The following is a 12,833-nucleotide window of genomic DNA, read 5'->3' as shown; positions in this document are numbered from 1 at the left end:
TCAGTCCCTCACCCCCTCATGTTTCAAAGGAGTGGAGGCAGCAGGCACCTGGGTTTGGCCTGCCTTGCAGGAACAAGGGGCCGGTGGGCTCCAGGATGGGAACAGGTTCGGAGCAGAAACAACAGACACATTCACACCTGGGGCTACAGCTGTGTTTCTCAGAGTATATCCCCCAGAAACCACCTTCAGCAGGCCAGGAATATTTGAAATATGAGCAAAGGGTTTGTCTGGTGGCCAAACAGTGGAGGAGATGGGGAACTTCAGTGAAGTGAGTCCTTGTAGGTGCCATCTCTGCAGGGTGCTCAGAGCCTCTGGCAGGCCCATGTCCTGTGACTCTACAAGGGGCCAGTATCATGCAGCTCTCCTCAACCTTATTTAAACTCCAGTCTCTTATTAAAAAGACAACAGACAAACAAAACTCCCAGAGATTATGTGGAGCTAGTGGACTGTAGACCTCATGCTTAGAACTCTGGCCAGGTCACAGTTACTAGACTTCCTGACTGGACATCTTTGGGCCAATGAGGGCCTCCCATATGGTACTCTAGTCCCCTTCCCTGAAATAGAAGCTAACTGTGGGCCAGCTGCTCTGCTTCCAGTCTGGAGTGAGGGGCTCCAGTGTGTGTGTGTGTGTGTGTGTGGGCTGTCTGTGTGACTGTGCAGGGCAGAAATGTGGGTGGGAAAGGACATATCACCACCATCTCACCAATACCCACCTTCTGCCCCAGGAGGCCAGGAAGCCCAGGGGGGCCTGCTGCTCCCTGCTCACCCTGCAAAGGAAACACAATGTAGAATCAGAAACGGTCCAGAATGTCCCAGAAGGCACCACCCCACCAGTGCGGGAGCTCAGCATCCCTCTGTGTCCCACCTTGGGCATCTTCTGAAGGACAGTTTTCCTTGTGGCATCCCTCCCCCTCCCCCACACCCCTTTGGGTCTGAGTCCTTCCTCGGGACACTTCACACTGGTGACAGTCTGCACCACAGAACCCCCAGATCCATCATTCAGGACACTTCACACTGGTGACAGTCTGCACCACAGAACCCCCAGATCCATCATTCGTGAACTGGGAAGGGAGAACAGCAGCAAAGGCCAAGAGGATTAGCCTTCCTGGGGGTCTCCTGGAGCTGGGTTAGTAGTGCAGAACGCCAGTAGTGGGGGGTGCTCTTTGATTTAATTATGTTGCTATTTTTCATATTCATAATACCCAATAATTAGAGGTTCCAGTTTTGTTTTGTTTTGTTTTTTGCTTCTGGGATTATCACTGGGGCTCATGCTGGCTCACCCTGCTCCTGGAGACCATTTTTTCCCATTTTATTGGATAGGACAAAGAGAAATTGAGAGATGAGGAGAGGCAGAGAGGCAGAGAGGAAGGCAGAGAGGAAGAGGCAGAGAGGAGAGGCAGAGAGGAAGAGAGGCAGAGAGAAGAGAAAGAAAGACACCTGAAGACCTGCTTCACTGCTTATGAAGTGTCCCCCTGCAGGTGGGGAGATGGGGTCTTGAACCTAGATCCTTGCGCAGGACCTTGTGCTTAGTACTACATGTGTTTAAGTGGACACACCACCTGGCCCCCAAGCTTTCAGTTTCTGATTTTAGTTAAAAAGAAAAGGGGGAATTGTCGTATGCTTTACATTGGCTTGTTCTAGCCCTCCCCCTCCAAGAGAATTGGATGAGTCCTGTTAATTTCGCGGGCCTGCTTGGCCCCGCCCCAAGGGACCCTGGGAGAGGGTTCCGGAGTCCGAGAGTTCCTGAGTTCCCCAGTGACAGAGTTCCTGAGTTCCGGAGTTCGAGAGTGCGAGAGTTTCTGAGTTCGAGAGTAAGGGAGAGGGTTCCTGAGTTCCAGAGTAAAAGAGAGAGTGCTTGCGCCACCGCAAAGAGACAGCAGAGTTCTGTTTGGTGATTAGTTTGGTTTAGTTTATAAATCGTTGTTCCTGAATAAAGAAATACAGCTTCCCTGTCCAGCCGTGTGTCTGGTCTCTGTTACCCGATGTGAAGCTGGCCGGCCCGGCAAGAGCCTCTGAAAATTTTAACAACAAATGGCGCCCACGTGGACCTGACCTGCGCATCTCTCAGATAAGTAAAGACAATTTGGCTACCTATGCACGATGGCCTTCTCTTCTGCTTGTGAAGAGATCTCCAAAGGCCTCTGCTCTTTCTTCACGAGACTGTTTTGCTGTTTCTGGAACATTTATCTCTGGACCACTCTGTGGTTTCCACTCGCTCGCTCGAGCGAACTCAGAACAGCCAGCGGGAAGAGCCAGCGGGCGGGAGGCAAGGCTCGGAGCTGCTGTTTCCACCTGGTCAAACAGCCAGCCAGCCGGCTGCGCCCAGACAACCCCGCGCACCGCGCCCGCAGCCCCGCAGCCCCGCAGCCCGCAGGAGGCCTACGCCACCATGCAAGAGCCCGATGCCAGCACGCTAGAGCCCGATGCCAACATGCTGGAGCCCGATGCCAACATGCTGGAGCCTGAGGCCAACATGCTGGAGCCCGATGCCAACATGCTGGAGCCTGAGGCCAACATGCTGGAGCCCGAGGCCAACATGCAAGAGCCTGAGGCCAGCCCACAGGAGCCGGCTCTCCACCGCGTGGCGCAGGGCACTGGACGCGTGATCCCTCCACACTGCTCGGCCACTGCGAACAGGGCAGCAGACATGGCAGGGCCATGGGGCAGGGCCGCGGCATTCTATCATGGCCACCACCCCTGGGCACCTAGGCTCACGCCTTCTACAAAGATGGCCTGCCTGCCCTCTTTCTATGAATTCTGGAACCATCCCGGGCCTCCCGGACCCCCGGGCTCCCTGCCGAAACTGGGCACACGAGACCTCCAGCCGCCGGTCCGGTCTGAAGGCAGACAAGCTGGAGTACGCAGAGATTCGTGCAGAGATCGCAACCTGCAATTCCTAGAAGTGGAGCTGCGCGGGAAGCCACCTCCGGATGGTGAACCCCCCCCCAACAACTAAGACAATATAGATTTAAATTCGTGTTTAAAATGACATGTCTTCGTAACAAAGGTTTCTCTCCTCGTGTATTAATCACTATGTTTATGTGTATGTTTAAAGTTTGGTAAACAGTAGCTTTAAGGCTAAATTCTTACTAGTCAAAGATAAATGAAAAAGGTTTTCAACGTAATTCTCATAAAGATAAAAATTAACTTACATTTAAAGTCTGAGGTAAAAATTAGTTAACAATCAATATATTTCAACTAAGTTGGTCTAAACAAAAGGTTAAATAGACTTGTTGATATGTAAAACACTACCTTCTCTATTAGAAATGGTAGATCGCACAATGGCTATGCTAATTATTCTCATGCCTGAGGTTTCCTCTCTGGCCCACACCTAGGGTGTGTCTCCATCTTGAATGGGTGTAACAAAAGGTTAAAAGACGTTGTTGATATGTAAAAGTCTCAAATTCCTTCTCTATTAGAAATGTTAGATCGTGCAGTAGATATGCTAATAACAAGTTTTGTTTCATAGTAAGTAAGTTGCAGCCAGCTGCCTTTGGGACCCTAGGCCGTTCCCCGCCCCCATGCAAATGCCCGTCGAGGCAAGTAGCCCCCCAGAGGCAAGAAATGTTTTTTTTTTTCAGATATGGCCCCCTCAGGCCTTCCCTTGGCAACATGCTGGTTTTGGTTATATATGTTTCTGTTCACCCCACACCCTTGATACTATAGTCATTTAGTTAAAAAGAAAAGGGGGAATTGTCGTATGCTTTACATTGGCTTGTTCTAGCCCTCCCCCTCCAAGAGAATTGGATGAGTCCTGTTAATTTCGCGGGCCTGCTTGGCCCCGCCTCAAGGGACCCTGGGAGAGGGTTCCGGAGTCTGAGAGTTCCTGAGTTCCCCAGTGACAGAGTTCCTGAGTTCCGGAGTTCGAGAGTGCGAGAGTTTCTGAGTTCGAGAGTAAGGGAGAGGGTTCCTGAGTTCCAGAGTAAAAGAGAGAGTGCTTGCGCCGCCGCAAAGAGACAGCAGAGTTCTGTTTGGTGATTAGTTTGTCTTAGTTTATGAATCGTTGTTCCTGAATAAAGAAATACAGCTGCCCTGCCCAGCCGTTGTCTCCGCGTCTCTGTTACCCGCCGTGAAGCAAGCCAGCCCGACCAGAGCCTTCCGAAATTTTAACAAGTTTCTTTCTTTCTTTTCTCTTTTTTTTTTTCTTTTGCCTCCAGGATTATCGCCAGGGCTTAGTGCCAGCACTACCAATCCACTGTTCCTGGTGGCTATTTTTTTTCTTTGTAAAATTAGTTTTATTAGTGGATAAGACAGAGAGAAATTGAGAGAGGAGGGAAGACAGAGAGGAGAGAGAAAGACACATATCTGTAGACCTGCATCACCACTTGTGAAGCACCCCTACTGCAGGTGGGGACCTGGGGGCTCGAATCAGGATCCTTGTGTCAGCCCCTGATCATAGTATTGTGTGTGCTTAACTGGGTGCACTGCCTGGACCCTAAGGTTCCAGATTCTAAGGAGAACTTTCTACCTCCTTTCCCCATTTCTAGAAGAGACAAAAACTAGGTAAGCAGAGCTTCTCCTTTGAAGGAAAAGTTTGAGAAGCTTGCCTGTTGCTATGGGTTGAACTCTGTCTTCTCCAAATTTTGTTGTTTTTGATGTTGAGGTCTTATCCCCCAGGGTCTCATAATATAATCTCATTTGGAAATAGGACCATTAGAGATATTGTTAACTAAGCTACAAGGCCATAGTGGAGTAGGGGGTCCTTAATCCAATATGATTTGTGTCCTTTTACAAGGGGGACATGTGGGCACAGGCCTGCAGAGAGGGAGAAGGTCCTGTGAAGGTGAAGACAGAGATTGGGGTGATTCTTCTAAATGCTAGTGAGCAACAAGGGCGTCAGCAACATTAAGAAGCCAGGAGGGAGGCTCAGAGGAGACCACACTCCCAGTTCTTAAAAGGGCCCATCCCTAACCAGAAGACCCCAGACATCTAGCTTCCAGAACAAAAGGGACTGTGCATTTCTGCTGTTTAAGCCAGCCACTCTGTGGCGCTATGTTAACCTCTGCAGATGAAGGCTCCTTCCTAATAAGCTTCTTCTCCTAAAACATGTCTCTTTCTTCCCTTCTAATGAGATCTAGTCCTGGGAGAGACCAGAGCCTGTTCCCACAGCCTGGATGAAGAGGCTCTGGGATAGTGGAGGAGCCCTGCTGACTCAGTGGCAGAGCCAGCCACCACCCACCCCCACCCCCCCCACCCCCCCACCCCCCCATCCCCCACCCCCGCTTTCTGTGTTACAGACAAGTTACTTTGTGTTTACAGAAGATCCTGTCAGAAGACGCCCCCTCCTCCACCCAGCATCCCACGAGAGGCTCCACCCTCCAGGGCCTGGTGGTCAGTGGTTATTGTGTGTGACAGTGTAAATGAAGGACCCTCTGGTCACATGTGGTTCCCATGACTCAGTGGCATTTCCGGCTGGAGCACGAAAGGTACAAACCACCCCTTTGGGTGTCATCTCCTTGCTACCAGTCCTTGGGTAGAAGCACAGTGACAGAATGCTGGAGGCTGTCCAGGGGTGTGAGGAGGCCCGGTAAAGGTCCAGCCAAGGCAGGGGGAGCCAGGCCTGCAGGTGCCCAGCAGGTCCTGCCTAGCCTGGGCTGTGCTCATTGTGCCTTTGCCGGGGTGCCCATGAGGCAGCCTGGGTTAAAGGGAGAGGAAGCAGTGCTGCCCTAGAGAGCCTTTCAGGGTTGGGGGTGGAGACAAGGGAGGTAGAGGATGCCTCCTGCTGAGCCTTGCTCCCAGTGACCAAGGACTTCAAGGAGGGAGATGTGCTCTGAGCTAACTTGAGGGTGAGCAGGTCAGCCCTGAACTCACCTCTTCCTGGGGACCCCTGAGCCCTCCCAGAACACTGTAGTCAGCATGCCAGCTATGAGGGTGAGGCTAGCAGGAGCACCCCTGGAAGCCAGGATGAAGGAGGTGCACACTCAGAGACACTAGCCTCCCCTCTGTCCCCTCTTTCCTCCAAAGCCTGGGGGGCCCGGCTCCCCTGCTGCTCCTGGGTCTCCCTTGGAGGGTAAGAAGAGAAAGTCATGGATAAAAGCATGGCCAGGTGAGTGGGGTGGGGTGGGCAGTGATTTCAGACCAGACTAACACTTCTGGAACACGAGCCCTGCACGCCGCTGCTCTTAGAAGGATACCTTGGATCAATCAAGTTTGAAAATGCTGCCTGGGGTTGGCATTTTTCAGAGCTTCCTAGTGCACACTGTCTTATCCAGGGGACTGAAAGGTCTGCAGTAAGGAAACCCATGCAGAGTCTCTGTCCTTAGATCTCTCCACTGGACCACGGGAACTGGGCACTATCGTCTGAGACAAGCGAGACAGGGAGACCTGCAGACACTGAGGCTAGTACCCCCGCCCCATCCAAGCTGGTTCATGCCACCTGGCCTGCGAAGGGATGGACTAGGCATGTGCAATGTGCCTGGCCAGGAGGCTCCCTTGGCCCTCTCTGCTGTCAGGCCCCCAGCCCCAGGCCGACCTCAGAGAACCGGGAGAAAACCAGCAGCCCCACCTCACCCCCCTTTCCACCTGCCCCCATGCAGCCCGGAACACGCCTCGTGTCAGTACCTTAGCTCCTGGGGCCCCTGGCTCACCCTGAATGCATGAAAAAGAAGATTCAGGTTAAGAAATGAAAGAGAGGGGTCGGAACAGATAAACTCACTCAAAGCAGGGAGGGGCGAAGTCAGCCCAGGGCTTTCCCAGACTGGGGGCCCACACAGTGCTGGCACAGAGAAGTCTCCTTACTTCTCTCCTCAGTGAGGGGAGAAGCACCCCAGAAGGAGGGAGAGGAGCAGATACTTGCTTTGGACATGGTGCCCCTGGAAATGGAGGCTGCCTTGAGATTTACATCTAACCTCCGTGTTTGTGGGGATGTTCTCAGCCATCCACTTCCCACCAAAGGGACTTAGAATTCTGAGGCCTGAGTGAAATGCTGGGCTTCCTCTGCCTACTGTCAAAGAACCTATGCTGGGTGCTGGGTGCTTAGTGCTGAGTGCTGGGTGGTGATGAACCCAGTGGGGGAGAGCTTTGGTCTATATGAGGCATCGGGACACATGACCCTGCCAACCTTCTCCTTGGCCTAGAGGCCACCCACCAACGCTGTCACTCTTTGCCCATGGCCTGGTGGCCAGTGGTTATTGTGTGTCTCCCATCCTGCCCCTCACATGAGGTGTTACAGCGTTCCACTGACCTTCACTGCTGCCACAGCAATTCCAGGAGCCCCCTGCAAGAGAATGGGAGAGGCAGTGGGGAGGCGAGGAGGAAGGGCCCGGGGTGGAGGGTATGTAGGCAGGCTGCTCACAGCTGCTGGGTCTCAGGAAAGGGGCTGCTGAGCTCCGCCCAGAGCATGAGGGCCTGGGGAAGAGGCTCTGCACACGGCTGAGGTCCCTGGCTCCCACCCTCCTCAGACCTTTCTCCTTGGGGAGCTATGGCAGGGAGTCGTCCTACATGGAGGGGGGTGTCTTGGGTGGAAGGGGCTGTCACAAGGAAAGCAGGAAGAGAGGGAAGAGGGGGATCAGAATAGAGAAGGGTGCCGGAAACTCAAGGATACTCAGCAGCCATGTGAACGGGTGCCCTCCGGGGCTGAGAGTGCTTTGGGGTGATCACCACTTCCACACCAGTCTCAGGCCACCTACTTTGAAGTACACAAGCTGTCAAATGTCCCACTTAGGAGGTCCCAAGTGGAGGAGACCCTTAGGGAGTCTCCACTCTCTACATGGGTCTCAGGAAGATAGATCTGAGTGACCCGAGAAACTTGCCCTGACCCAGAGACACCCAGGAGGGCACTTGTGCACACCAGAAGGGGGTTGGTGACTGGGCCAAGCTGGAACACCTCAGCCTGAAGGACAGGAGGGGCAGTGCAGGGTGCGGGTGGGGCCAGAAATATGCACCCACTTTTTTCAGCAAGGCATGAGTGAGAGCTACCTCAGAGCTTGGGGCTGAGGGCTGGGGGCTTGGGAAGGCACCTCAGGGTTCACTCAGGGTGGCAGGAAGGGGCAGGTACCTTGGCTCCGTGTTTGCCGGGCATCCCTGGCATGCCCCGTTCTCCCTGGAGGAAGAGGCAGAAGACACAATGAGAAGAGAAGATGAGGTCCCTAAAATGTGGCTCCAGGGACGTGCGTGATAATGGTGGTCTAGCAGCTTGGGACAGCTGTCCAGCTCATGATGTGCTTTGAGGAGTCTGCCATGGTCCTGGAGGACCACTTTTTTCAGCTGTGGACTCAGGCAAAGGCTCCAAAGGACAGATCACAGAACAAGAGAAAGGATGGTGGTGGGGAAAATGTGCTCTAGATCAACTACCTTAGAAGGACACCCAGATGGTCACTTACCTGCCCTGTCACCTCCTTCCCAGGCTCACCTCATATTCCACACCTATGCTCATTCCGGAGGCTTGTTCAGACACTACCGGATGGACTTTCCTCCTTTCCTCTTCATCTGGGCTTCCCTTGCCTCCCAGCTTCCTGGAGTCTGACTTTCCTGAGGGATGTGGACCTTAGCCTGTGCTGTGGGTCATGGGGAGTGTGTGGATGGATGCAGGGTGTTGCCTGAAGCCCATGTTGCCTCACCCAGACGTCATGGGGCTTGTTCTGCCATCTTTGCAAGGCTCCATCTCCCACTCCCTGCCCTCATGGAAATCCTCTCTCTCTTTCTCTCTCTCTCTCACTGTATGTATGTAAGAGTAAATTCAGGAAGAAGACAGGTCTATACTTCCTTGGAAAGAGGAGATGGAGTTGCAGGTGACAGTCAATGACAGATGGGGGCTGGAGAGCAGGTAAGCCAAAGCTACCTGCTATGGGAGGAGGACAATTCCTATCTTCACGAGTTGAATCCCAAATGAAGCCTCAATGGGACACTTCAGTCAAGGTCTAGGATGCTGTTGGGTGATAAAGGACAGCTTCCAGCATCCTGCTTCTGGGCCTGCACGGTACTAACACACTGGATCTTGCCAGATCCTGCTTCTCCAGTCAGGCCCAGGTACAGTGGGCTGAAGCTCATGCTGCAAGGCTCACCAGCTGGTGCCCCCATCCTCACCTCTCTAGCTCTTCCCATCTCTTCTCTGTTATCTTACAAGAAGCCTACCTTTCTGCTCACTAAGGTTAGGGCTGCTGTCCTTCAACATTTGGCATCTAAGTGAGCTTCCAAACACATGGGCTGGATGATAACACTCCCTACTGGCTGGCACTAATTGTAGAGAAGGATCCAGGCACCTTACCTCCCCCCGCCCCCCAGTCTCAACTCCCATCATCCTGACATACTGATTCCCTGAAGCCATCACCTATGTCATGGTTCTATGGTTGTCTGTCGTTTCCTAAATCTAAAACCTTGTTCATTATCATTTGGTGGGGGGAGTGGGGAGGCAGGGTGGCTGGGTCAAACCTCATATCTTTTTTTTTTTGCCTCCAGGGTTATTGCTGGGGCTCGGAGCCTGCACCATGAATCCACTGCTCCTGGAGGCCATTTTCCCCCTTTTGTTGCCCTTGTTGTAGCCTTGTTGTGGTTATTATTGTTGTTTTTGATGTTCTTCGTTATTGGATAGGACAGAGAGAAATGGAGAGAGGAGGGGAAGACAGAGAGGGGGAGAGAAAGATAGACATCTGCAGACCTGCTTCACCACCTGTGAAGTGATTCCCCTGCAGGTGGGGAGCTGGGGGCTTGAACTAGGATCCTTATGCCGGTCCTTGCGCTTTGCTCCACCTGCACTTAACCTGCTGCACTACTGCCTGAGCCCCCCAAACCTCATATCTTATGTGCAGACTCTGACTCTACCCTATAGCCCATGGCTGTGTCCTTAGTGCAGTGGCAACCACTGTGTTTGAGAGTCCAATGCTTTATCCACTGCACCAGCTGTGGGGTTTTACCTCCACCCTCTTTGGGCTAAGTCTCTAAACTCAGCCAGAGACTCAGAATCTTTAGCTCTAAATGCAGACACTCCTTCACCCCGACCCACCTGGGCCCCTGACCCACAGGCTTGGAAGTGAACAGAGGAGATAAACTGGTGACCCAGATTCCCTTACCACTGCATTCTAGAGACCCACCCCTCTTGTGAGATGGAGCAGGAAAAGGCACCTTCCTTCTCTGTCCCGACACCTGGCAAAGGGTGCCATCCTTCCTCTAGTTAGTTTTCAAGGATCCCATCTGCTGTAGCCATTTCACAGGGGTGCAAACTATCACTCAGAGAGTGTCGTATGCTTTACATTGGTTTGTCCTAGCCCTCCCCCCGCCAAGAGAATTGGATCAGGCCTGCTAATTTCGCGGGCCCGCTTGGCCCCGCCCCAGAGGAACCCCGGGAGAGGGTTCCTGAGTTCGAGAGTTTCAGAGTTACAGAGTAAGAGAGAGTTCCACAGTGGAAGAGTTTCAGGGGGTTCCCCAGTACGAGAGTTCCAGAGTGCCAGAGTTAGAGAGTTCCTGAGTTCCTGAGTTCGAGAGTGCGAGAGTTTCTGAGTTCGAGAGTAAGGGAGAGGGTTCCTGAGTTCCAGAGAAAAAGAAAGAGTGCTTGCGCTGCCGCAAAGAGACAGCAGAGTTCTGTTTGGTGATTAGTTTGTCTTAGTTTATGAATCGTTGTTCCTGAATAAAGAAATACAGCTTCCCTGCCCAGCCGTTGTCTCCGCATCTCTGTTCACCACCGTGAAGCAAGCCGGCCCGGCAAGAGCCTTACGAATTTTAACAACAGAGAGGCTGGGAACACTGGGCAAGCTCACCCAGAACAACGACCTGAATGTAAGCCTTTGCCCAGAAAGGCCTGGGGACCCCTTTCTCTAGACCAACCCCAAGCATCAGATGGGCTGATGTTCTGTCCATGTCTATTAGGCAGCTTCTGCGGGTTGAAAGCGGGATAAAGCTCCCCTGTGCTTGAGAGCCATCAGGTCTGAACATTTTAGGGATGAAGGGGTCAGGGTATGAGGGCAGCTTAGTTTGGTGCTGGGTCTTTAACAGGCTTCCAGTGAAGAGAATTGGGCAGGGATCTGACTGTGATCTGATCTGTGTGAGTGTGTTCTGTGGCCAGTAGAGGGCGCTATGGGACCTCATCTGAATTCTGGACACAGCCAGCCCTGATGGTCTCAAAACCCACAACCCCTGAACACTCCTGCTCCAGTTTCCTTCAAAGGGACAGAGTCCCCAGTTACTACTCCGAATAACAGTTAGCTTAACTCAGCCCTAGCAAACCAGACAAAGCTTCCTGGGGGGGGTGGACAGGGAGGGGGTGGAGTGCAGCTTATGAGGCCCTGACTCTACAGGATCTCCTAGACATCCCTCCCCGCTCCCTCGACCTTCCCCCAGGGACCTGCCCTCTTCTGCCTGCTTCTATTTTGGGGAGCTGAGCTGGGAATCAGGAAAAGCTGTCTGTGTGACCCCAGATAAACCACTTTCCCTCTCTGAGCCCAGGATTTTTGTCTGCCACATGAGATTAGACCATCTCCTGTCCCTCCCTCTTTCTCCTTTCACCCCTAGCCCTGCCTCTGTCAGGCCTCTAGGAGGGAAAAAAGCCAAAGTGGGAGAGGGCCCCCAAGGTCTATGGACAGTTCCAGAACAAGGCTCTGCCAGGGAGGGACCCCAGCTCCTGGGACAGAGCTGCTGCAGGTGTCTCAGTGGACCTTAGCAACTTTTCCCCTCCTTCCCTAGCTTCTGGTGGCTTCTGTAGGGAAGGAAGGGACAGACTGCCTCACCGCTGTCTCTGATTCTCTCTCCCATCTCTGCATATGCTGTGCAAAGGGAAACCTGGGAGGGAGGGCTTCTGAGATAATTGGGGTTGATCTGTACATAAAGACAACTGTGCACTCAAGGAACTCGGGGCCCCTGGGAACCAACCTCCTAGGGAGGCAGCCTTTCTCACTAGGGCAGCTGACCTGCGCCCTGCATCCACTCTGGGTCAAGCCTCCTCATCATTAAGTGAATCAGGCTCCCTGGGTCCCCAGCTCAGGACCTTTCTCACTCCCACCCCTTTCCTGGGCAGGAAGCAGGGGTGCCCCCTTACTGACCCCACCCTGCAGGCTCATTCTACTTTCATTAGTTTCTTTCTCCAGGACTGGTCTGATGGGCCTGCACCAGCATGACCTCTGAACCTGGGGGCTGGGCTTGTCTTCCAGGTGGGTGAGGGGAGCAAGGGGTGAGAGTCATTACCAAGGGCTCCGGAGTGGCTGCAGGCAAGGGCAGGGAATTCAAGAGGGATGTGTGTGTGTGTGTGTGTGTGTGTGTGTGTGTGTGTGTGTGTGTGTTTAACAGCTACTTCATTTCTATTGTTTTATTAACTTGAGAGAGAGAGACTGAGAAGGCAAGGGAGAACCAGAGCATTATTGTGGTGCATGTGATGCCGGGATTGAACTCAGGACCTCAAGCTTTTAAGTCCAACACACTAGCCACACTGCACCACCTCTTGTGCTATCTGGTAGGTATTTTAAAGGCTAGGGCACACTGCTGTTTATAGCTTTTCTTGAGCATGTCTTTGTCAGAACATATCTAGAAGTCCTTTTGTCCCACATCCCTTCTTAAAAGTGTCCCTGTTCAAAGATTCAAGTTTGGAGGGGGTCAGGTGGTGACTTACCTGGTTGAATGCACACGGTATCACACTCAAGGACCCAGGCTTGAGCCCAGTGCCCCCCATACCCCCTGTAGGGGGGATAGCTTCATGAACACTGAAGCACCCGGCCTGCAGGTGTCTATCTCCTTCTCTATCTCCCCCACCCCCTCTCATTTTCTCCTTGCTCTAACAAATAAAAATAGAAATAGAAAGAAGAAGAAAAAAGAAACAATGGTCATCGGGAGTGGTGGATCCATAACACCAGTACCAAGCCATAGTGATAACCCTGGCGAAAAAAAAAATACAGTTCAAGTTTGGAATCATG

The 12,833-nt window shown here is 52.7% G+C and overlaps 1 protein-coding gene across 1 annotated transcript in view; it reads right to left on the bottom strand.

Annotated features, from left to right (window-relative positions):
• Positions 1–12,833, bottom strand: part of LOC103114489 (collagen alpha-1(XIII) chain) — a 90,615-nt gene that overhangs the window by 35,876 nt on the left and 41,906 nt on the right. Inside the window, exons 16-19 of the mRNA XM_060189939.1 lie at positions 7,997–8,041; positions 7,184–7,216; positions 6,562–6,588; positions 714–767 (exon numbers count right to left, since the gene is read on the bottom strand). Coding sequence (XP_060045922.1) covers positions 714–767; positions 6,562–6,588; positions 7,184–7,216; positions 7,997–8,041 — 159 coding nt within the window. The remainder of the gene's footprint in view (positions 1–713; positions 768–6,561; positions 6,589–7,183; positions 7,217–7,996; positions 8,042–12,833) is intronic.

Source organism: Erinaceus europaeus, chromosome 1 (genome assembly GCF_950295315.1).
Source record: "Erinaceus europaeus chromosome 1, mEriEur2.1, whole genome shotgun sequence".
Lineage (NCBI taxonomy): Eukaryota > Metazoa > Chordata > Mammalia > Eulipotyphla > Erinaceidae > Erinaceus > Erinaceus europaeus.
This window is presented reverse-complemented; position numbering and strand designations above follow the sequence as displayed.